Source organism: Rhea americana, unplaced genomic scaffold, assembly GCF_003343005.1.
Source record: "Rhea americana isolate MKP2758 unplaced genomic scaffold, rheAme1 scaffold_352, whole genome shotgun sequence".
Taxonomy (NCBI): Eukaryota; Metazoa; Chordata; class Aves; order Rheiformes; family Rheidae; genus Rhea; species Rhea americana.
In genome coordinates, this window is record NW_028186482.1 from 295,092 (window position 1) to 320,231 (window position 25,140).

Sequence of the window (25,140 nt, forward strand, 5' to 3'; positions counted from 1 at the left end):
GACGGAAGGGCGGTGGGGCGAGCCGGGAGGGTTGCTCCCTGGTCTTGAGGAGCCGTCGTGCGCTTGCTACCTGTCGCTGAGCAGCAGTGGCTGTCCCCAAAGCAGTCACTTTTTTGCACTATTTGTCTTCAGTGGACAGGTGTTTTAGGAACTCACCTGAGGCTTTCGGTAGCCCTCGTCATCCCCGTCCTCTGCCCCTCTCATAATTGCTGTAAGTTCAGTTAAACTGAGGGAAAAATCACTGAATATTTATGTTAAAAATTCTTACAGAAGAATCTGTATAAATACAGAAACATAGTGCAGAGAGCTTTCTGTCTTCACTTCAGTGAGTGAGGGAATCCGGGTGCTGCAGCAGATTATTAATCTTTGTTTAGAGCTGCTGTGATACATGGATTACCAGTCACTCATGCCTTTTTATGCTAGGCCGTAGTATAACCTCTACTCTTTGTGCTGTCTTTGTGCTTGTGTTTTTTTTTTTTTTTTTNTCTTTTTCCTGTGTTTTCTGTCTTATTTCTGTTAGTATGTTTTGCCTTCTATTTTGTCCACGCTACTTCCATTCTGTCCAAGCAGTAGGTGCTTAGTGGTAAGCTACAGGGAGCTGGAAAAAAGAGTTTGATTTAGCCTGAGCTTAGGGACTGGTATGTATGAGCAACTGCCCAAATGTTTGTTTGAGAACAGACAGTTTAATCAGCTGGCTTTCAAGGAGCAATACTGCACTTTGCCTGTAGCCAAAATAAATCAGTTCACATACTGTCTTACAGGGAGTGAAAGTAGGTCAGATATTGCAGCATGTTATTGATAACCCTCATTATTTTGGAGGTATTGCAATGACCGGGGTTGTAAGCACAATTCAGGCACGACATGTTGTGTCTTTTCTGTTTTTATCTTCTTGCTCCTGCTTTTCTCCATTTTGTTTCTTTCTTCTTTGCTCACTCTTCTTCTTTTTTTTCTTTTTTTTTTTTTATTTTTTTTGTTTTAAAGGTGGACTTGCTCTTTGGCGTTTCAGTATGGGGCAGCCTTCCCAATGTGAGCCCTGGAGTAGCATATGCCTAAAAATCAAGGGACTGGCTACTTTGTGATTCAGTATCTCCATTTAGGAGACAATGCAAACACAATGCACAAACCTACTGTGGAAGTAGGCTAACAAATAATCCCTGTGTGACCAAATGTTCTGTACCAGTTTTATGTCACCGTAGGACTAAGGAATTAGTCATTTTATTATTGCAGACTAGTAAACTGAAATGGGAACAGTGTAGAAACATAAAAATACAAAACCTTTTCATGATGAGATTTTGAGGGAAATCTTTAAGATCACAGTAGCACTTCAACTCACTGAGTAATGCTTTAGATGAAGGAAAGGCCTGTGGTGGTGGTATATTCCAGTTCTTGGGGTAGAACAAAAATGCTTTTGAAAAAGTAGCATGGATTGGGTATTGTCTAAGTTGCAGGTGGAATTTGACTCTGCTTTGTGTAAATGTAGTGTTTTTTTTTTTTTTTTTTTTTTNTGTAAAAGAAAGTTGGGCTGATAAATGGGCAATAATACAAATGTCATTCAGCTGCTGCCTGGATACCCTGAATGTTTTAACTCAGGGCAAAGTGTTTCAGTGTATCAGAGGCACATGTGCTCTGAGTTGTTTGTCAGAATCTGATTCACTAGGATGAAATCTGTGCCAGCTTGACCTTAAAGTCTGGCCAATTGGGGGAGTTTTTCTGAGGCACCTGCTCTTGTTTCCTCTCTGGAATGGATGCTGGGGTAGATGGGTGGATGCTTTGACCATGTATGGTAGGTCTAATCTACTTGCTTTAAACTGTGTCTTAAAAAATTATGCATACTTGCATTGTTTAAATTAGCCTTTAAATTATGTTTAAAAGGAAAAGTTATTCAAGCAACTTTAGTTTCTAAATAACTTTATCCTAAGGGCTTTGATGCTTCTAATTCTATTATTCTGATAATATGAAAAGCTGTAGGATTCTGAATATAGATCTCTATTTACTAATAACAGCTGCTTCTGTTTTGGAATTCTCTTACCTGTCTTTTTTTCCTCCACTTTTCATATATTTTCTGGATTAAGAAGCTTCTGAAGCAGAGAGTTTTGCTGAGAGCTCTGTGCCAGTATATTTTTGTTTTTTATAAGCAGGACATTTACTGACATGTCTGTGTGGTAGCCACAATTAGGAAAATAATTACTTGTTTTTGAAAACAAGTCCTAGTTATAGAGACAGTGTTCTGAATGACTGGGCTCAGTGACAACATGAGCAAAGCTGTGGTGTCAGAGACTTGGGCACTAGCAGAAAGTTTTGAGAGTTGTCTCATGAAAACATTTAGGAGGAGAAGAGGGAGCTAGAGTAGGCATGGTGATGGGAAGAAGGAGAAGAGGTCTTGAGCAGCCAGACATGATGTCTACAAGTTAAGCTACCTGCTTAGCTCAGGTGTGAAAAATGACACTGTATTTTCAGATGCTTGAAGTGTCTTTTTAAAATAACATGAAACAGCTTCTACAAATAAAGTTTTGTAAAGATGAATTGTGTATTTTTATTAAATGCTGATTGGATAAGTTTGATTTGTATAATTGAGAAATGTTCCCGGAGAATGATGGCTCTGGAACAGTTTTTAGCTGATCAAAAAATAGATTATTTTAAAGTTGTCTTAATTACTGATATAATAATACCAAATACCAAGATTTGTATCTTGATTAGTAATGAGTTGATTATAGGGACAGAATGAATACATGCAGAATTATGTTACTAGTGACAATTTCAGCAGGGTGCAAACAGATTGTCAAAAGAAGACATGAAAAGAACCTTTCTGTAAGTTGTTCTAGAAACTTAATTATGCTGATGAATTCTACCACTCAGTGCTCTTACCAGAGCAGAGACACTTGGATTAGAAGAGAAATTCAGAAAAAATGCAGCATATTCAATTTTTACTTTTCCAAGGAAGCACCTTCTTGGAAAATCAACTCAAATTTGATTATCTAGCCCCAAATTTTGAGAGCTTTGTAGTTGCACAGTGTCGTCTTGGAAATTTCTGTACCTGGTACGGTAGTAACAGTTATTGGACATACCTTTATAGTTAAGTTTTGCAGTACAAACACTGGGATTGCTATACCTTTACTTTTAACTGTGCTACACTTCACAGGTCACTAATCAGTTCACGTGCTTGAGCACCAGCCTGATCTACTAGGTTGGATTTCAGAAACAGGATAGTCCTCTTAATGTAGCACTTGGCTCAATGCTATATTCATTCTGCGTCCCAGCAAGGTTAACTTGACTGGGGAAGTACCATGGAGAATCTCCTGCAAGTGTGACTGTTTGTGGTGTTTTCCATCATGCAAAAGCGGTGTTTTCTCCAGCCTTTGAGGATGGCAAGGCTTAAAACAAGGGATGTGGTTTGACGTGGACAAGCAGGGAGTGTGTGTGCATATGTGCCTACATGCGTGGGTGCAAGGGGAAGCCTTATGTTCAGACAAGATTGGGAATAGTGGCGCTTGTGCAGAGGGAGAACCTAAGCAGTGGATAGGGAAGAGAAAAAGAGCCTAGGGTGCTTGTGCTGTGATGAAGGTAAGAAATTTCTGGATAAGGCACTAGTTTTTGAAGGCAGGAAAATGTGGCTAACGTGTTTTAGCAAGGAAATGCTACAGTGTTCACTGAAGGCCTAAGGAGCCTTAGTGTGCTTCAATATTTAGAATTAGGATGTCTTGAGGTTGCTGTGCTGTAAAATGCAAATAAGAGCCTTTCAAAAAATCTTAATATAGGTGGTAGGAGATACTGGATGTTTTGATGTGAGAGTGTCAGATCATCTAGTGAAGTCACTAACTGGGGACTAGACTGTTATATATAAACAGAGCTTGCCCTTTATATTTCAAACTTTATGCTGCCTAAGGTTTCTGAGATCTTGAAGCATGATTTCATATCAAGTCATGTTTTAGTTTAGTTGGAAAATATTATACACTTAAGTGCTTATATTTTTACTGACACAGTGGACAGTGCCATTGAAGCAATGGTTTTAGTCCCAGTTCTGTATCTGACTTGCACATTATTTACATAAATCATTCTTTCTATTTTCCCAGCTAGGAACTAGAATATATCAGGTTTTGAAAATGTCTCACCTGGCAGACAGGCAGAGATAAGAACCTGGGCTCACCTTTCAGTGAAGCACAGTATTGGTAGTGCCCTGTGTACATTCCTGAACTTTGGGGAAGGGAGAGGTTACTTGGATACCTGCTGGAGATGTTTTTGTGGTACTTGACTGGGAACTTCATTTTTTGTATTAGCTTCTGGCAAGTAGTTATCTGATGTGAGGCTTCACCTTTTGTTGCTCTTGAGGGAGAAGTTTCGTGTCTCAGAATTGCATTTGGAGAGTTCTACCTTATGCTAAATTGTTTTTGCTCTGTGTTCTTCCTCCAGAGATTGGCTGGTCTGGGGAAGAAGGTCAGGCCCTTTCTCCAAGCAGCTGTTTTCTTCGTTCCTCTTTTCTGAATAGATGCAGTACTGCATTTCCAGAAAGGAATAGTGTCCACATTACAATTCTGCTCTCCATAAGCTTATGAACAAGCCTTAAAATTGTTAAGAGTTGCATTTCTGATGTTTGGCTAAATTTTGGGTGATTGGTAGCATTCTTGGACTTGCTATCTGTAAATACATAGAAGGAATGTCTATGCATTGGTTCATCTTTTGAAAGGCTGAGGTTATTGCATATTGAAATGCTGCAGGAATTGGGGAGCTTTTTTTCTGGCAAGACTACTGGGTTTTGAAATTGTCAAACTGATATATCTGACTTTCTTTGTGAATTCTAAGATGCTTTGCTTCAGCTGCTAATGATGCGCTGGTACTTAGAGCTGTTTTACTGAACACTCCTTGTTATGGGACTATAATATTAGATACTTTGCAGCAGAGGGCTGGAGCTTTGCCCCACAGATCTAAGCCCAGCATTGGAGTTGAAGACTGAGGAGGATTAGTAAAGAAGAAAACAGACTCTAATGAGAAGAGCAGTAGTCTTTGTCTATTAAATTTATTCATGAGCAACTCTAGATTCTCTGCTTTGAGAAAGACCTCTCTACTACAACTGTGGAAAGAGGTTTTGCGTAAAGATAAAAACGTTACCTTGGCAAATTACCATCACTATTCCTGTCAAAAAAATTAAATTATTATTTAGGCCTGGATCAGCAAGGGTGCTGTATTCACATACATAAATTTTCTATTGTCCTGTAGTTGACCATTGCAGAAACTGTTAGCTCCTTTGTAATCACAGGTTTGTCCAAAGTTGCATACTTAAGCAGCACGACTCTGTTGGTTACCTATTGCCAACAACTGTGCTATGTTTGAATCTTGTGTCAGAGATGTTCTGTTTGCAAACTAGCAAAAATTTCTACCTATCCTTATGGCAGTTACTACAATAAGATAAATTCTACTACCTTCTAATTCTGTAGGTTCAATTCAAAGAAAAGCAGCTGTAGGAAGGAGCCAACATGTTAGGACAACTGTGGGTATGGTTTAAAAGTTGTATACTGTATTAACAAAGGGATTTAGCATAATGTGAACCAGAATGAGGACAACTGGCAGGTGTATTAAGGGATGGGAATACACTAAAAAGTCTTTCCAATACAACTTCTACTTTTCTCTGAAGTTTTCTACTTCCTGTTTAGGTACTGGTGCTGGATGCTTGACTCATCATGTACCCGCAAGAATTTACAACTGTCAGCATTCACATGCTTTCCCCTAGCTTCTTTAAATGAATGAAGTTAGAATTTTAGCCAGTACTGTGAGGTTAATATTGGAAAAAATACAACTTAGAATAGAAAGTATTACATCTGTTTCTTCTACAATCTTCTAGAACTGCTTTTTCTTACAAGAATACCTCTTGGATAAAAGAGGAAAAAGGCTGTTTCTGGAAGATGCTTTGTAAAATTAGCTTTGAATGTTTAAGCTCCCTTCCCTGGGAAAGGTCTTTGATAGAATAAGAACCTGGAAGAATGCCATCCTCTTTGAAGAGGTCTTACCAGAATTTAAACTTCACCTATCCCGAGGTCAGGCAAGAGCTGGCTGGGCAGTTTCTTGGAAAGGGCAGAATTTAAAGCATCATTTACCTTGTGTGTTATCCAATTAAAAAAAAGAAAGGAGGTGGAAATAAACTTTGCTAATATTTTAAAATTAGTAATTTAAAAAAATTCAGAATATTACCTAAAAGGTAAAAGGAGAAGATAAAAGCTTAAAAACAGAAGAAAAAGCTAATAAAATGTTCTAGCTAAACTGTTTGACCAGTCAGGAATTAAAGACAATTAAGGAAAAATTTTTGGCACTTTTTATGCTGTTCAAGATAGCAAAATCCAGTGTAATTGAGGTGCTGCTGAAAAGAGCATTTCTGAAATTTGGAGGTCATGGAAAGGATATCCCTCTCCCGATACAGACTGATCACATCAGTTCGTCAGCACCGAGGTGCCAATTGTGTGTAGCTAACTAAAATGCCGGTAATGAGTGTTCTTTGAAGCTACTTGAGGAGGAAGGACTGACAGGTGAGAACAGCCTCTGTGGAGAGTCCCAGCTGTGTGTCTGTAGGGCCTGTTAGGCTAATTCACACACAAACATTGCTCTAAAGGTAACCAACCTGAGTTTTCCCACCACTTTTCCCACCCACTATCTGCAGGCTGAGAGCATGCAAATAAATGGTTCCTAGTTCAACACCATTGAGTTGATGGCATGAAAAGGTGTGATATGCAGTTCTCTGGCATTTGATGTACCTTGGGAATACAGAATATGGTAAAGGGTTTGGGGGGTCAGCTTAGGTAGCTCCAAGCATTTGTGTCTTATATAAGTCTTTTTCCAAATCTGAGTGGCTTCCTAAACGATTAGGACTGCCGTCACCATGCTTACTTGTTTTGACCTAGTAATTGGATTGTAACTGATTAAATACTTGATGTTGTATAGTAGTGTTAAATATGCAGAGGACTTGAGATTTTTACCTGACTGTTAAGTCCGCTTACTGCAACTGTTTTAGAGCAGGGATATGTTAAGGTAAGAGGGCTACTTGATTTTACCCCTAGGTCAAACTGAGAACCAGCTGTTTAGGGGTGGGGAGAGAGGAGGAGAGGGTCTTGATCTGTGCTGGCCCAGAATAATTATTTTTACCTGCTCTCATGCAGTAGTGCTGGGGCTTCCTTGAGGCTGTTGTAGTCTGGATCAGAGAACTGAATTGACAGAAGACTAATCACTGACTTTAAACTTGGCTTGAAACTTTTGCTTAGTGGTCTGATGCTGGCCCAATTCATAAGAGCTGGAAAGTTATGTGTCTAGCTTTTTGATCTTTCAGACATTTTCACACGTTTCTGAGCTTTCGGAAATGTTATTTCAATTGGCAGATCAAACATAAACTGCACAAACTGGGGTTAAGTTGTAGACCTCTTCACAAAATATCATTATCTTTTGCTATGGCCTGGAAAGTTCTAATGTTTATGTTAAATTATTATTACTTTGAAAGAGTTCCTCTTTAATGTGTGAAATACCAGCTGGCATGATTGAAGAAGAAAAAAAATCAAGGGACAGCTTTGATTTTTAGAATTGGGACACTATCACTCATATCTTTCTACTTGTCTCCTTCTTCTACTCCAAGGTACAAGTTAAGTTAAGAATTTTGAAAAATATTCAGCAATAAGAGCAGTTAACTTTAATCCTGTGCTGACACGTTAAGACTCTTTGATAATAGTATCCAAGCTTACCACTAAGAGTCAGAAGTAATTCTTTGTAGAGTCAGAAGTAATTCTTTGTGGTAAAGAGAGTCCTGACCACTGCAATCAGGAAATTTGTGTAAGCACCTCCCTCTGATTTTGCATTTTTGTCATGTAGTGAAGTATATGGCAGAATGAAGGGATGAAGTCACAGTAACCAAAGTACCTGTTGACAGGGCACTAGTGACTCATTGCTTTTGTGAATACTCATTTTGCTTTCCTGCCCTTCTAGACTTATTTTCAAGGGTTTTATGTATGGGGTATAGTAATGCTGTGACTTTTTTTTTTGAGAATCAATGCTACAAAGTTTAAGATACAAGATTATTTTTCTAGGTAGCAGATGTAAATGGAAAATTAAAATTCAGAGTTTGGATGTTTTCTACACAGGCAGGTCCAAGCATTTTATTTTTCAGTTTTGGTGTCATTTTTTTTAATAATTATTTCATTGTAAAACATTTTATTTTTGAGAGGAATAATTTTCCCTCTTCTTGGCTTCTTAAGCATTTTCTAAAAAGTCATTTTTTGCAGCAGAAGCAAATGAACTTATGTTTGATAAAATTTACTGGAGTATTGCTCATGTGGAAGAAGGTAAAACACCTGGTAAAATTGTATGATAGTGCATCCACAGCAATAATAGTAGAGCTCAGAGCATCCGAAGTAAGAAATAAAGAAACTAAGATTTTATTTAAAAGAAAAAAAAATAGGAGCAAAAAGGGGAAGATAACTTATCCTCCATTCTTATAGCTTAAAATACTATTTTAAAACCATTTTGTCTTGGTATTAAGTTTAATTTGTGCTCTTTGATTTTATTTTTCTAGAATAACATGATTTAAATGATTTTTTTTTCAGTTCCTTGTTATTTTAAGAGAGAATTGCCAGACACACTGCTGACATTGGCTTTTGTCATGTTACACTTTCCCATGACATGTTCTGCTATTTTGTTGGATATCGTTCTTGTCCTGATACTGAAAACCTTTGGAAGTTGATCTTTGGCAGTACTTTTCTACCAAGTCTTACTTGGCTAAGTGGTTGTTGTCAGTTATACTTCACTTTATTTCTCCCAAAGTCCATGGGCCGAAGTGAGTTGCAGAGCTTCTAAATTTATGGTAATGTCTTAGCTGGAGAAGTTTGTTTTATTTCAGGGATCTTCGTAAAAACTGAAGACAGATTGGACTGTTGTTCTTCGCTTTCATGAGCAAGAGCAAACATTTTTCCTCAGCTGCTGAAATAGCTTTCTCTTCGCTAGCCTTTAGTGTTTTTGTCACTTTGAGGATTTCTGATAAGATATGTGACAAACTTCAGGAATTTAGTTGTTCCTTTCTCTTCGCTACATCCTTTTATTTCTTAAATGAGGTACAGGGATCATCAGTACTTTCATGCACTTTGCACGTGTGAGCATACCTCGCTGGTCACCAGTGGGAAATGCAGCATTCTCCTGTGAGCAGTGTGGTAGCCAGTGACTGCTCAAATTGCTATTTTGTGGACTTTCTCTTTGCTACCGAGTTCAATAGAGATCTTTATCTCTGTTTAACTATCTTGAAATAGCTTACTGAAATTCACTTCCTGTTTTCTTAACAGAATTGAAAGGACCTGAGAGAATTTTCTCTTAGGTGACAAGCTCTTAGAAAGTAGACCAATTCTAGAGGCATTATATTATGGATTAACTTTTTTATGCTGTTACCATAATCTTTCGAGGATGATTTGTGTGGGTGTGTATGTACGTATGTATTTTTTCAAATGTGCTTGTATTTTCATAGTCACAGAAATTGTCAGCCTTCAGTACTGATTTACTGCAATAGAAATGTTTTATACCCTGGTTCATATGTTTAGACTGACCAGCAGCATCTAATGGTATTAAAAAAAAAAAAAAAAAAAAGGAAAATGTTGAAGGTGTAAAATGGCTGTGCTAGCTCAGAGCATTGACATGTCTAGGCTAGTATACTGATTCAAGTGTTGTTTTGGGTAGTATCAGCTGTAGTATCTGTTGTTATCACCTTAATATCTGCCTCACCCTGATTGTCAGCATTTTATTAATGGCTTTTTGGAGCTAGGATGTGGCCCTGGACTTGTTTCAGCTACTTTCTGCTTCACCCTGTGATTGTGGTGCCTGCAGCTGAAGGAGTACAGGAGCAAGACAATCATGTAGTGATACTTCCGTGGTATATCTTTCATCTCCCTGTGATTTAGGGCTTAGATCATGCCCAAGATTAAGGTAGTTCTGTAACACGAGTCTTGCATTCATTGTTCAGCGTGTAAGATGTCAGTCTCTTAATTGTTTTTGTTGGTGTTACCATGCATCCCTTGTAGTGAAGTTAGAGCCCTTTAGATAAGTGAAGTACTTCTTACCTCTACTAGAAAAGAGGAAATGCCTTCAATTTCTTACTGGGATGGTATGTGTGTATGTGAGGACCTCAGGGAGGGAAGACTGCAATTCATGGATGATTTTTTGATGGTGGTCGTTAGTCACTGAGGTCCGTTTATGTGAGTTCGGTCTCATTCTTACAGCCATCTTCAGCTACTTTATAATTGCACAACTGTTACTGGAGGTAAGATAATAAAGTAGAATTGGAGTTGAGAACCGCATCCTTCTCATATCTAAATGCCTAAGCATTGCAAAAATGCATTTTCAAAACCTTAACTCTTATTCAGTAACATTTCACTGAAACTTTATCATTCTCCTCTTAAGAATTTCCTTCATTCTGCATTGAACTGATATGTAATATGTGGAGCTGATCGGGCTAATTAATTTTAAGCTTATCCAAGTGTTGTCCTGTTGAGACCCTGTTTTCATTTAATAGCATTTGGCCTGAGGTTTGTTTAGATTGTCTCTCCCTTTAACTATATTATTTTCAAGTTCCTTTTAAGGCAGGCTATTTCCAAGAAAGAAATAAGGATTCATCATCTCTTCGCCATGTTATAAGTCATTTAAAACATTTTTGTTAGTGTCTTCTGGTTCTGCCTTGTTTTAGGAAGACTTGGTCGAAGCTCTTTACTTGTCAGTTTGCTAAGTACTTCGAATTCTTGGTCTGATGGGGTATTCTGTAATGATGACAACACTTTCCTATCTTTCTATCTCTAGCAAAATAATCTGTTTTATATTTCCTTCCTTCTCCCTCCTGAAAAGAAGCAAAAAAACAAAACAAAAACAAACAAACAAAAATACCTCTCAAAATACTCATGAGAGTATGAGAACTACAGTTCTGTAGTTTCCTGGCCCAGATAGTCCAGCCCTTACTAGCTTAACTGTGATTGCTGCTATATTAATAGGATGAAACAACCGAGGAGCAGCTTTTGAATAATGAGTTTGACAGGATCATGTTTACTGTTGTTTAACATCTTGCATATGTTGTTAGGCAACGTGATAGATAGGAACCCAAAGACCACTTGTTACCAGCATTATGTAGAATTTCAATGCAACATTTAGTCTCTCACGTTTTGTACTAAACTTATTTTGCCTTAGTTTTCAATATAACATTCCTGTGTTAAATCCTGTCATAATTTGTTTATAAGCTTCTTAAGGTCTTCCGAAGCTTCCCGAATCCAATATTCTGTTTAAATATAATTTTAGCTTGATTGCTTGGTTTGGAAGCTCTCCTGCTTCTCAGAGTGCTAGTTACCCTGTTCTGTTCTAGTTTTCACTGTACTTGTGTGTATGAAATTGGGAAGTTTTTTCTTCATTCTGTATTTTTATTTTGAAAAAAGTATTCCATTCTTGGGGTGGAATATATTCTATTTTTGTGTTCCTGGTGCTGCAGTACTCATATAAACAGCATTTGACTGCTGAAGATAATCTATCTCTCTACCACTAAAGCAAGGACAAAATACTAACTTCTTCTGTGAAGTGTGGTAATGTCCAATGTTAAGTTTTATTACAATATTTTGAAAATTTGATGAATTTGACTGCTTATAATTGGTATTCAAATCATTGTACATTTATTTAATTGTCCTTGAATTATGACACCATTTTAGCTTTCTTGACTGAGTATTTTCATATTACTTGGTAACTTGGATACTCTGTACAACCAGTTCTAGTTGGGTTTGATTAGTTTTTTCAACATTTTACTTAAATTCTATTTATAAGTATGAAGAGATAGAGAAGTAATTTTACTACTAAAAGAAAAAATTGAAAAATTAGCTTAACCTTATTTCTAGCATTTAGGTTTCCAAATGCAGGTTGATGAATGTGGCATTCCTCAGGTTTCCTGAAACTAGTGTTTTGGTTCCCTGGAAGAAGTACAAGAACATCTGTCCAAATTTCAGGGATTTGTTGCATTAAATCATGAAATTCTGTGTTGCTTGTGTGTGTGCGTCATCTTTAATTTTAAAGTAGAAAAAGAATTAACAGCATGCAAGGGAAACATCATAAAATCAATACTGGAGTTTCAGTGCTGAAGAAAGGTATGCAGAGCCAGTTTGTTCAGCTTGTTTTTTCTTATTTTGCATATTATAGTCTACTGTTACTCTGATGAACACAAGTCTTCTCTGTTGGCATGTCTGAAATGTCATATATGTATGACATTTATTATGCATAAAGAACATAATTCTTGTTGATTTGAGATGTAACAGCTACAGTTTATGCTTTCTGTACTGTTGATACTTGAAGTAAATGGGAACGATGGGTTATGATGTTGTGCCAATGACTGTAGGGTTTATACTCCGTCATGTGATCTTTACCTCTACTACTAGAATTAAATATGCTAAGAATAATACGTTAATGATGGTCACTTGTCTGTACACGTCACTTTCCCAGCTAGCGGCAAATGCATTTCTCTTGTGCAGAAGTAGGATGCTGAAGGGAACGCTTCCTGGGGAGGAATTTGCAGGTTTGAAGACATCACTGTGTTCCTCTGTTGTGGTGCGAATGGAATATAATTTTCCCATTTTCCCATAGGAAGTTATTTTTAATTTTCTCTGTGATGCTGCTAGAAATTGTGTCCACTTGAGGCCTTTCTCTGTTTTTTTCTTTTTTTCTTTCTTTCTTTTTTTTTTTTTTTAAGGGCCTACTGTCATGTTCCAGTGGCTTTCATATTTAATGATCGTAAGTCTGATTTCTTGTAGGCAGCTCTGTTTACCGGTGAGTCCATGTTCTGCATGGATATGAAGTAGTAAGCATCTGCTGCTGGAACTTTGGGAAATCTAAGCAAACCAGGGAATCATTACAAATGTTTGCAATTACCAGGGTGGTAGCTCTGTACTGGTGCACACAGTGCTTGGGAAAGCTAGTTTAGAAGAGACAGAATTTACTGGTGTGCCATTTTATTCCAGGCAGACACTGTTTTACAGTGTCACAAGAAGAGTCAAGAGTTTCACCCCTGGGGCTGTAGAGTTGAGGTAATGCTTCTGCTTTACTGCTAACTGTAGTTTTATCTAATCTTGCCCAACCATTAGAGAGAAACAAAGACATCTATTCTTTCAGTATATGAAAAAGATAGTACTCCTGGAGGGAGTTTTTTCTCTCTCCCTTTCTCTATATCTTTCCCCTGTTATTCCTTTCTTCCTTAAGTGACATTTGACAACTGTATCAGTGTGATAGGATGGTGATGGATCCCTAAAGCATCAATTCTTCTCTCTCTCTTTTTTTTTTTTTTTTTTCTTTCTGGTTAGTCTCAGGCTGATAATTTGGGTGGGTAATCCGTGCCTTTGCTAAAGGTTTTACTGTTATCCAGTAATAATTTGGGAGCTTAAAAAAGACTTTGTTTTCTAATGTCATCTTATGGTGATTGCTCTATATAACACCAGTAGACTGATGTTTTTAGAGCTGTATTGTTGATATACTGAGTGGTGATTGTACTAGAAACTACTATAAATGCTATTAGAAATATAAAAATGTACCAAGTTGTATAGGTAACTAGTGCATAGAAGAATACTATTTATTGAAATGACTTTTGCTCTGGAATGCAGGATCGCTCACTGCGTGTAAATGCTAGGCTTAATTGAGAGAAGCTCAAGGAGGAGATAAAGGCTTGAATTCTTTGCTTGCAAACTTTCCCTACTTTTGTTTTTCCTCATTTTCCTTTGATCTTGGAAAACCTCAGCTCATGAAAATAAAGGTTCAAAAGTGTTTTCTTGTTAATGATTCAAGGCATTTGTGCTTACTCATATTTCACAGATTTGCATGGGATGCATATGCTGCAGGCTGGCTTGTGATTTCCTTGTTGAGGACTGAATACACTTTGCATGCACCTTTGCATTCGCATTATCATTATTCAGTGTTGCACAACGGTTCTTTGAAGAAAAACTCTGGCCGTGGGCTGTATGAAGCGAAGTGTGGCCTGAATTCAGCTCGTAGGCAGTAACTACCCAGCCCTGCAGCGGAGAACTGAAAATGGATCCCACGTGATCTAATTTCTCTTTCTGAAGCAGAAATTAGAATTCAGGTGCTGAGCATTGATTGTCATTGGTAGTTTAAAGGAAGAAAAAGTGGAGATGCATTGCAAGTCTTGCAATGTGAAGGAAAGTGTAATAATTTGCTTAAATTTTCTGTGGCACAATGGACTCTTACTAGGACTCTTGAACATCCTGTCTTTAGTCTCTGCCTCTTTTGATTTTAATTAACAAAATTGATATATTTTAATATTTGTTAATAGTTTGAATATCTTTAATTAAATCTTGTTACCATCTTTTCCAGTCACAAACAATGATTAATAATGAAGTTATTTCCCCCTTCCAGTAAAAAAGTTAACAATTCAAAATTCAAGAGAAGAAATTGTCCTCACCAAGGGATGTGCTCATTGCCGTTTGTCTGTAGTTAGATACACGGACTTTGTGAAGTTGATCCGCCAGTTTGGTAGGCTGCTGGAATCTTAGAAGTGTAATCTGTTTTGCTTATCTTTATTAATAATTATATCAAAGTTGTACTTCATTGTTCCTGCACTGAGAATCGAAGATCTCTGAATCATAAGCACTTAGGGTTGAAGAAGTAATAGGTCTAATACATGCATTCATCCATTTATCTTCTCTTGAAAACAAGAAGGCGATGTCTACCCTGATTGCTTATTAGAATACCAGGATCTATTTTTATGTCTAACATGCCATTTTAGCAGACTGGTTACTTCTTTCTAGTGCAAGACTTGCACATCTGCTAAGTGCGTAAGAAGTAAATAGCTGAATTGCTTTAGGTTGCAAAGTATATTGGCAGTGTATTTGAAGAATATTTAGAAGGCTCTACCAAAGCTTTAGTAACCCTTTCAAATGCAGTAGGATATTTTGTCTTCTGTAGTTCAATCCACAGTAAGCATATTTCATTATAGTTTTGGAAATGCTTTTTCTTCTTCTGTACAAAAGGTTGAAACTAACTTCCTGTTCTTTGCCTTCTCCTTTTGTATGTTATTTCTTCTGCTTTGACCAGCTTTTTTTTCTTTCTTTTTCTTTTCTTTTTTTTTTTTAACTGCCGCCTTCACTTGGTAATTAAATGCCAGCTATTTTTATCTGTGCTGTTTTTTGTTTCTGAATTAGCCAAAAATCATAAGGAATTTGAGGAATCTGAAAAAGGTAAGATGGAAAGAATTTACCAGGGTATGTTGTCATGTGTGTCATTTAGTCTGATTTTGCAAAATATTGAGGTTCTCTTTTACCATCTGCATAGTAAGAATATGTGTTGCCTCTGTTGCATGTAGGCTTAAAGGAAAGATAGCAAGAAAGAGCCTGTTTACCACCTCAGTGTTTGCATTGTAAATGCTTGATGGTGCTTGTGGCTGCTAATTTTGAAGGGGGGGGAAGCCACTGGTAAGTTATCTGCTCCTTTAGTGAGCAGGCCTTGACAGGCAGTTAGATTGGTTAATTTGCATCCCTGTATGTTTCTTAATGAAAAATTAAAATTTGAAGTACTGAGGTTTCTTTATCTGTGGTTTTGATCCGTTTTCTCAGTTACAGTTTGAAGGATTGTCTTGCTTCGTTCATTGTGCTTGCAAATTAGATATGTGCTTGGTTGGGATATCTTCGATTAGTTTATTTTCCTCCTCCTTCCCCCTTCCCATAAAGGGAAGCTGAATAAAATAACTATTAACTTTTGTAGGTATGTGGTTTGACGTTGACAAACCACCTATTTTATATAGGGCTACCTAAAGCTGAAAAGAGATATTTCAGCAAGTCCCATGGAGCTTGGTGTCTGCCTTTTTAGAGTATGCAAGACTGGAGAGCTCTATGTTGTATTAGAGCATCTGCACACCTTTTTAATAAACATAGGTGGTACAGATTACCCATTTGGCTCTTAGTGAGCATTATAAAGGTTACATACTTGCTTTTGTACAAGTCTTCTCTTGGCAGGCTGAAGATCTGAGACTGCATTTGCCAAGGCTGAGAGAAAGTTAGTTCCTTGTCTGCAGCTGCTGTGTTTTTTTTTTTTTCCACCAGCTTTTCTGAATTGGAGTGAGAAGTGTTCCTAATCTGTGAGGATAGTCTCCTACTGTTTCCGAAACCCCTTTTTCTGATCAGATTAAATCACATGGATCCAAGTGTGTTGACTTGGAAAGCAAAACATCAAAGAACATTCGTTTTGCTTTCTGTGGAGGTGGCCCTCAGAGTTTTGTTGGATCCATGAGTTTTTCTACAGTGCTAAAATCATTGCAAATTGATTAGCTGCTCAGCTAACGTGCTGTTAGTGATGAGGCAGGAAGCGAGCTGTGACTAGGTAGCACGGTTTGAATAAAAATTTGTCAGAGCGCTGCTTTCAGCTAATCCCTTGGAGGAAGTGAGCTATAATCAGTACTAAGTGAGCTAATCACAGGAAATCTATTGCTCAACAGGAGCCTTAAAGTGGGGGAAGGCATGAAAGAAAAATACCTATGCAGATGCTTTATTCTGCTTTTGTACTCCAGTCTAATTACTCTGAGAAAATGGACTATTTGGTAAAATGACCAGACCTCCAGGCTCCATGCAGGAACTGCTTTTTGAAGGTCTATTTGCCTTTTGTTCTTTTAGAATAAGCAATAATCCAGTCTCATCTCTAGAGAACAAATCACCAGACATTTTCAACAAGTACTTTTATAATATACACTAAGAGTAGAACATGACTATCTTAAAGCACTGATTGTGCCAGTTTTTCTTAGTAGACAGCCCTGCAGTTGGACTTTGGAATGTCACCTGTCACAAACCAGCTCTTTTTTAAAAAAAATTCATTGGCTTTCTTATTTTGACATTTTTTATCTTGGGTATTTATTTGCAAAGGCACCTCTGCAACATTCCTCTGCTCTGGATCTACCTGGCCTGGATGCTGCTTTTCTGTGTGTGACAGATGTTGCCGGTAGCACCATATAAGGCTCTACAGGAAGGTAGCAGATGACAGCTGCAGTGTCGATTGCTGTGAGGATAACTTTCTTTTCTCAACCCTTGAGCACTTGGCTAGAGCAGGAATGGGGAAGCACACTGATCCAGGCTTTTCTAGCTGAAGTTTTGACTTTGTTGCTTTCCAGCCTTGTGCATACTATGTCTCTGGCTCAAACATGCTGCAGGTTTCCTTGAACCAGTTCACGTGGTGACCCGCCAAAGTCCTGCAGCTTTAGTGGTGCATCTAAGATTGTGATTTCAAAAGCCAAGTGGTTATGTTTCTTAACGTAGTGTTAGACTGAAATTGGTTACTTCTGCTTTTTGGGCAACCTTAAATTTGCCTTGCTTCTTCTGTGTTACATTGGTTGAGTAATTTCTAGCTGTATGAAACAGAGCTGAGTGCAGTTTGCAGCTCCAGGAGCCTCCTGTCAGAGGGTACGTACATCGATTGGATTTGAATTACTTCACTGGTAGCAGTGTTCTCGCTCCTCAGAGATTTGCTGCTTAAGTAACAGTGTAAAGTAAGGATATGTTGTGCCAGGAATAGGCATTTACATGCATGTTATCAGACAGCCCTAAGTTTGATGTGTTTCCTTTTTTGGAAGTAATTCAGTCCACTTACTTTTGCATCAAAATCTAGGCATTGGAGTATAGATGTGGCCTAGGTACCCAAATACATTAATTTGAAATTACACCTTAAAAATACAAGTCGATATGAAAACTTTTTACTCCAGCTGTTGCATTTAGCACATGACACCCTCTTCTTATTCTTGCTCTGGGCTTTACAATACTACATGACAGAGTAAGACTAACATGGGTGCATATATAATGCAAATTTAAAACCTAATCTGCCTAAGTACCAGTGCTCTAGGAAAAATGTGAATGAGCAGCAAAGCAGATAGGAAATTGCTTGTCCTCTATTTCATTTTATTTCCCTTTTAGTCATTCCAAAAGCAAGTTTGAGGGGAAAACATTTGTCCTTACTTATTAAGACGTGAGAGATGCTAAATAACAAGGCTGTGGCAGAGAGGGGCCTCCAGGGCGGCGCTGGCTGCAGTGCACGACTGCCATGTCAACCCCGATGCCAGTCACGAGGTAGGCTGCATGAGCTGGCCATGGCCCCAGGGCTCTGCTTGGGAAGTTCTTCGGGAAGCAAACTGCTTTAGGCTCAAGCAAGCGGGAAATAAATAAATAAATAAATAAAATAGCCACAACTGGAGTGTTCAGACCAACATGCTATGGTGATGCGTGCTTGTCGGTGTTCTGTAAATGCCGTCTACTTCTTGCTTTACCTTCCTGCCACCCTTTGCTCATTCTCAGTGTTAGGGTTATAGGTGTTTTCCCACGACTAGCAGTGAGAGGAACTGTTGTCTCTCTCTTGTGATCCAGGAACTCCATAGGTGATCAGACCCGTTTCTTTCCCTGAAGGGAGCAAGCTCGCTAGCAGCAGGACTGACCCCTGTGATGTCACCGTAAAAATGAAACGGTGACTGCATGTGCAAATCAATTACTGCTGGGCCAGTTGGTGAGGAAGAGGATAGGTTAAGTGACACGTGTGGCTTTTCTTGCTTCCGTTTCCCTGGAGAAAGGAAGGAGCAGGGGAAATGAGTTGCATTTCTGAAGAACCTGTCTTGAAGTCGTGCTGGGCAATTTAAGAGATCGCAGTGCCCAGCTGGCTGCTTGCTACCGTCTTGGTAGCAGGAGAGGGAACACACTTGCTCTTCAGCTGCTGCAGTTTGCATTGCGATGGTATCTAACACCATAAAGGATGAAGAGATGCTTCCTCTTTGACTGCCTCCAGGCAGGGCAAGAAACCATTGTCACGTGGATGAGGGGTCAGCTACTACATGTCATGGCATGAACTAGTAGTGATGAGTATTGAGAATCAGTCTTTTCATTAGCAGCTTTAGTTGCAGTGATAATGTTTTGGAGTTAGGAGTGGGAGAGGCTGTTACATACCTTAAATCCCCTATTACTGGTGTTATCTTAATTGGCTAAGGTGAATCCCTGTTTGCCAATTATGTCCATTTATATATATATGTGTGTGTGTGTATAAAAAATATATTTGCTTTTTCTGCCCCCTTTCCACCAGATTTAGTATGCTTTTAGGAGGCTGTACAAAGCTAGGCTAACCATTTCAGTAAATGTCTTGTCACCAAAGTGAAAAAGGAAATGCGCCTGCTGCTGTCAGAGAAACATGAACTTGGCATCATCTTTGCTAATACACAGACTCCTTCATGGGTGCTGGAAAAAATGAAATTCCACCAGTTCTTGCAATTCCATGCACAAGCTATGATTCAGCAAGCTAGCAAAAGTGTGATGGTGCGAGAGCGGTTGCGTTTTGCTCTTGTTGAATCAGGCAGGCTCCTTTTCCTGCCTGTGGGAGTGAGGGGGCAGAAAAGGAGCTGCAGGATGTATTTGCACTTTTTTTTTTTTTTTTCCCCCACCAGTCATTGCACCTAGTGCCAAACCTCTACAGCAATTTCAAAAGCACTTCCTGCCTCTGTGGAAACTTTCCCTGCATAATGAAGACTGGGATAAGAGGGAGAGAACTGTGCCTTTCTTCAGCACTTAGATATTGGAAGGAAACTAGCCATTTGGATTTAAACCTGTGTTGCAGAATGACTAATCTTTTTTTTTCTTTAACTTCCAGTGGTGACTGAAGGATCAGACTTTTTTTTTTCTTTTCTTTTTTTATGAACTGATCAGTGTTGTGAATGGAGCTGTTGTGTTTTTTTAAACTGTGAACTCAGAGCTGTTGTTTCTCCTGCACATTGAAATGGTCCTTTGTGCAAAATATTTTTGAATGTAGAAATTCTCTTGAAATGTTTGCATAGATGCTAAAACACTTTGTTAGATTAATCAAATCTCTTCTGTTAAATTTCTTATAGAAAATTGAGTTTTTTTAACTAAACTACAATTTAATGAGCCTGAAAGAGTTTATGCGTGACTACAAATGCCTGAGTCTGCATTAACTCAGGCTACCGGAGTGCCTGGTACAACTCTGTTATGCCCTTTTATGAAGTGCCTGATTTTCTTGTGGAATAGAGGGGTTTTGGATTTCCATACACTTTCTTCTTGAACTTAGTGCTTTACAATTTCTTCTCTTGACAATACAAAGTTCTTCTGAATAATTCTCTTCAGATCAAGGAGCTGTAATGCAGAACTTCTTGGCTACTGAAAAAATTTTGAAGCTTTACTGCATTGAGAGTTTTACCTAAAAAATGTGTAAATAAAAGCATCATAAACATTTTGTAAAATTAACAAGCTAAATAGCAAGTTATAGCATTGTTCATTTACATGACTGGCCTCAGTCATCAGTCAGATGACCTGAGGGAGTGGAAAAAAGCGTAGACTTGGAGTACCAATCTATTCTTCTCCAGCTTGAGAAACAACTAACTTGTGTCCTACATCTTGCTGTTGCAAATATCAAATGGCTCAAAGAAGTGAATGGATGGAGGGAATAAGATGTTTAATTGGAGAGGGGGGAAAAAAAAGAGAGGGCGGAAAAAAACCCACAAACGACTTCTCCTGATGCTTTCATAGTCTATCTACAAAGTCCTGTGGTTTGCTTCTTTAACTACTGTGCTTTAACTACTATGTTTTATTTAGTCATCCATTTGTTCTTCTTTGTCTGTTAGAAAGAAGTAGTGCTTCCTTTAAAACCTCTGTTCCCATTTGGATATTTAAACGCCCTTTACTTGCTCTTTTCTCAGATTTGATTAAAATAAGGAAAAGGGATTGCTGTCCTCTGCACTGCCATCAATGCATGCATACGTCCGTGCCTGCCTTCAGAGCTACGTATTAATCGACACAGACTCCCTTTACTGTTCTTTTCTGTCTATGCCCCCTTCAAAGCTAGGTCTAAACAATAGGCCTCTTGAATACTCTATATCTGATTTGGTAGCTTAGGCTATAAAGAAATTTAGATGCCTCATATTGAGGGGCACAGGTTTTGCACAAACAATATGTGTTGTTAGGAAAGCAATTGGAATTACAATCCTTCAGGCGTGACTTCTCAGACCTGTTGTTAAATTCCAAGGCTCTTAATTTTTTTCCTATATTGCAGTTTAGGTACTGGAAGATATGGAAGATCTTGTAGATAACGCATGACATCAGAAAGAATAATCAGCAAGCACATTTGAAAGAATGTTGAAAGGTAGAAATCACGTCCGGATCTGCCACTGCACCCCTGCTGGCATGTTCAAATGTTGCAGGCCTATTTATTTTTCCGCCATCAGCAAAAGGGCCCAGTGGCAAATTTGTCTAGGTAGACATTACGCACCGTGGACAACTGATTTAGATCAATCGCTAAGCAAATGGGGCAACCAGCACATGTCCAGTTTGTTCTTATGCTACCGGAGCCTTGCCTCCTGCTGTTTGTGTCTCTGAAGCTGTTGGTGCAGAGACAATATTCTTTCTTGGGGAATTGTAAGAGTAATTCATTGAAATCTCTTTTGAGCATCTTGACATAAAACTCTCTTCTGCTGCTTGAATCCAGGCTACTATCCTGCTTTGTTTCTCATAGTTGGGATTTGGCGATATTTACTCATCCGGTGTGATGATAAGGAATGGCAGTCCACCAGTTTCTAATTCTTATGCCAGGACCATGCTGTGAAATGTGCCCATGTTGTCCAGAGCCATTACATAGTGCAGTATTTATACTTTGGAAATAAGGTGTCATTGATAGTATATTGCACTATCTTATCCCAACTTTTTAAAAAGGCATTAAAAGTAATTGCTCCAGTGGTGTAGCTGGGCTTTGTTTTTGTTTTGGGACTGTGTGGGATAGCTGGCGAACACCAGTAGGATGTTCGCTTCCAGAAATGTTGTGAGAAATGGAGGAGATCGGTATAAAAGATACCTATTGATCCCTGATCCAAGGGAATATCTCATCACTTTAGTAAATTGAGATGTGAAAGGCATTTTTTTTTTCAAAGCAAAGGAAAATCAGCAAACAGTGATTTCTGTAAATCTTTCATCATACTATTCACTCTCTAGCAGGGGGCTGCCTGCTTCATGGTGTTCAGAGATAAAAATCTTGAGGATATTATAGGGATGGAGGAAAGGCCAGGACAGGCTTTTTGGAATGTGAGATTAATCATGCTGATGTTCTTTGTGCTGCTTTTAGTGTTAGTAGCTATTTGTTCATGATTTCTCTCTGCGTGTGATTTTTTTTTTTGTTAGGAGCTTTTACAGGTGGATTGTGGAGATAGTATATTCTCATTTTACATATAGAGGAACTGTAGTACAAATTGGTAGGAGAGATGCAAGTCTTTCTGAACTACAGTGAATCGGAGAGATCCTAATTCCATGTTTTTTTATGTAGACTGCATAAATTGAGTAGAGATATTCCTAATGCTACTTAATGTTGATAGTGTGTTGAACTATGTCTTCGCTCTTCAAGATCTTGTCTTTTTATGATGGGAAACATCTAAAACTTTTAAAGGTATTTGAAAGAGCATGAAGCCCTTTGAGCTACAGCTACCCTTAAAAGAAATTCTCATTGTGTTATGTGTGCTGGTCCCTTGCAGTTGCACAACCTTTATGTGAGATAGTGCTTTGGATAGTAAACTAGATCTCAGAATTGGTCTGGCTTATACCTGACTATTATTTTCGGCTAGATTAATTTCATCACTGGATAAGTTTATCAGTTCGTCCCACAAATGAATGGGTGGCACAGAAATGGGAGTGAGGAGCCAGAAAGGAGAGGAGGAAGGGGCTGCTTCCGTCAGAGGTGATGTTTGGGTTTGCCAGTGTAATGCTTACTAAGTTCTGTAGAGTTGATTGCAGGCCTAGTATAAATATGTCCTCTTTTCCCCTTTTGGCCAGCAGCAGAAATGCTACATTTCTGTATTCCATGCTCTGTTCCCATATTGAAACAAATATTTCTATTTCAGTGCTTTTGCTAGCTATTGAGAACCATGTCTGACAACGGAGAACTGGAAGACAAGCCACCAGCTCCTCCTGTCCGGATGAGTAGTACTATCTTTAGTTCAGGGAGCAAAGACCAGTTGTCTGCCAACCACAGCTTGAAACCCCTGCCCTCTGTGCCGGAAGAGAGAAAACCTAGGAATAAAATCATCTCTATATTCTCTAGCACTGAAAAAGGTAAGATGCCTCAGTTTTCCACTGTTATGACGTGTATTTCTTTACTCTTCCTGTAAGTTTTGGTAGTGCTTTAGATGTTTGAGTCTATAATTTCCACTTTAGATTCATCAAATTTTGTTATAACTTGTCCAAATGTGGAGAATTAGAGAAGTGCTGAAACTTTGGTATCTGTGTTTAGTGAGCTGGGATATTCTTTTCCATTTACCATTGAGACGCATGAAGTTATGAATGTAAATGACAAAGAATTAAATAGCTCATTGAGGAAAATCTGTCTACCACTTCTCAAGTTCACTGCCTGGTTTAAAGCTCTAGTAATGCACTTCTGTACAACCTTAGTAAATATTTGATTCCTGGGTATTGTATTATTTACCATTTTGCTATACTAAGTGCAGGTTCCTGGATGGAACCAAGTATCCCGCCTATGTGGAAGTTGCTTCATATTGATGAGTAATTTATGTGGTACCTTTAGAAGAAAGAGAGTAGAGAAGTGGTGGGAGGGTGCAGTTTGTATGAAGGGGGATTAAGAAAAATAAGGTTGTTGTATTGAGGTCAAATCTGTGTAACTGCACTACTAGGGTTAATTGCTAATGGGTTCTAACGATCAAGTTCTTAGTTGTTATAAACAAGGATTGTTAATGAGAAAAATTTGCTGTAATGAAACTAGAGTGTATCTGTGCTTTTTTTTCCCCCCTCTTTTCTGTATGATGAATATATGTACTGTACTGGAGCCCTGCTCCTCATTCTCCAGGATGTGTATATTTCTATGAAGAACGAAATAGTGCATAGAAAAACTTGTAACGTCTGGTAGGATGATACTGGGGAGAGTTACTAACCTGACCTTAAACTGCTATGCATTTTGTCAATCCATACCAGTTACCATTTCTGTGATTAATATAAAGTTGTATTCTTAGCAGAAATTAATACCAAATATTAACAGATACTGATCTCATTTATCTTTTGGATTAGTTCTGAAGATGTTGCAAATTTCATTGCTGAGTGTCCCCTGTCCCCCCCTTTTGGATATTACTTTTGCTATGAATGTATTTAGAAATTCTGGGGAATCTGTTACAAAATTATGGCATATAATACTTTGGAAGAGCAAATATTTAGTCAGAAAAATAGTGTTTTGTATATATTTATATCAGGATTGGAAAAATAATTGCATAGTGCTGTCTTGTCATGGAGAAAGCCTTGACCTTTATAATGTTTTCTAGTTCTGTTTTCAGCTTCCTATGTCTCATTGTTGATATGCTAGGTAGGACTGGTTCAGTTGTGCTGACATGGGTTCGATTATTTTGACAGACTTTGCTCCTCTGGTTATTTACTCACTTTGTTAAGTATTTTCCCCAGGGTTGGTTTTTATTCTTGCTCACCTTTCTGAACTGTCTCACTAGAGCTATGCAAACACTAGAGGTGGGCTTTCTTGGCTTCAGAAGATAGCTTTCCATTATCTGGTGGCATCTCTACAGTGAATGATGAGTCTGTTTTCATTTTCTGAGGATGGAAATATTTGGCCAGGGAAGCTTTTGGAAGCAGAATAATTATGTTGCAAGGTCACTTTTTGTGAAATAACATCATGGTGAGTTAACAGCAGCAACAGTGGTGGTGGTCTCTTTCCGAGAATGGGAAGAAGTGTTAAAGAGGGATGTCTTAAATGTGAACATAAGCTAACTTGTTACAGGTTAGTGGTGACAAACTGAGACCTGAGGCCTCTGAACTTTGTGAAGAAGGTGAATCCTAATCTGTTCATTGTAACAGCTGGGTTTAAGTGCCATTTGTCTGGAGCAGATTCTAGCTTAGCCCTTCAGTGCCACAGAAACTGGTATTTTATTATATTGTTTTTCTTGGGAGGAAGCACTTAAAAATTCTTATGGTGAGTACAGTAAGAAAATCTGGTGGAAGAGTCAAGTCCCTCCATCTTCTGAATGGGAGAATAAATTCTTCCTATACCTAGTTTAGGAGCTGGCATGGCATTTGTAATTGTTCTGTTGCCTAGATGGCAAGAGAACATGTGTAACACCTTTTTTCAGACCAGCTATAATGA

The 25,140-nt window shown here is 38.3% G+C and overlaps 1 protein-coding gene across 1 annotated transcript in view; it reads left to right on the forward strand.

The window, feature by feature from the left end:
* PAK2 (p21 (RAC1) activated kinase 2) overlaps positions 1–25,140 on the forward strand; it is a 49,023-nt gene that overhangs the window by 393 nt on the left and 23,490 nt on the right. The window contains exon 2 of the mRNA XM_085311983.1: positions 22,886–23,096. Coding sequence (XP_085168109.1) covers positions 22,910–23,096 — 187 coding nt within the window. The 5' untranslated portion in view covers positions 22,886–22,909. The remainder of the gene's footprint in view (positions 1–22,885; positions 23,097–25,140) is intronic.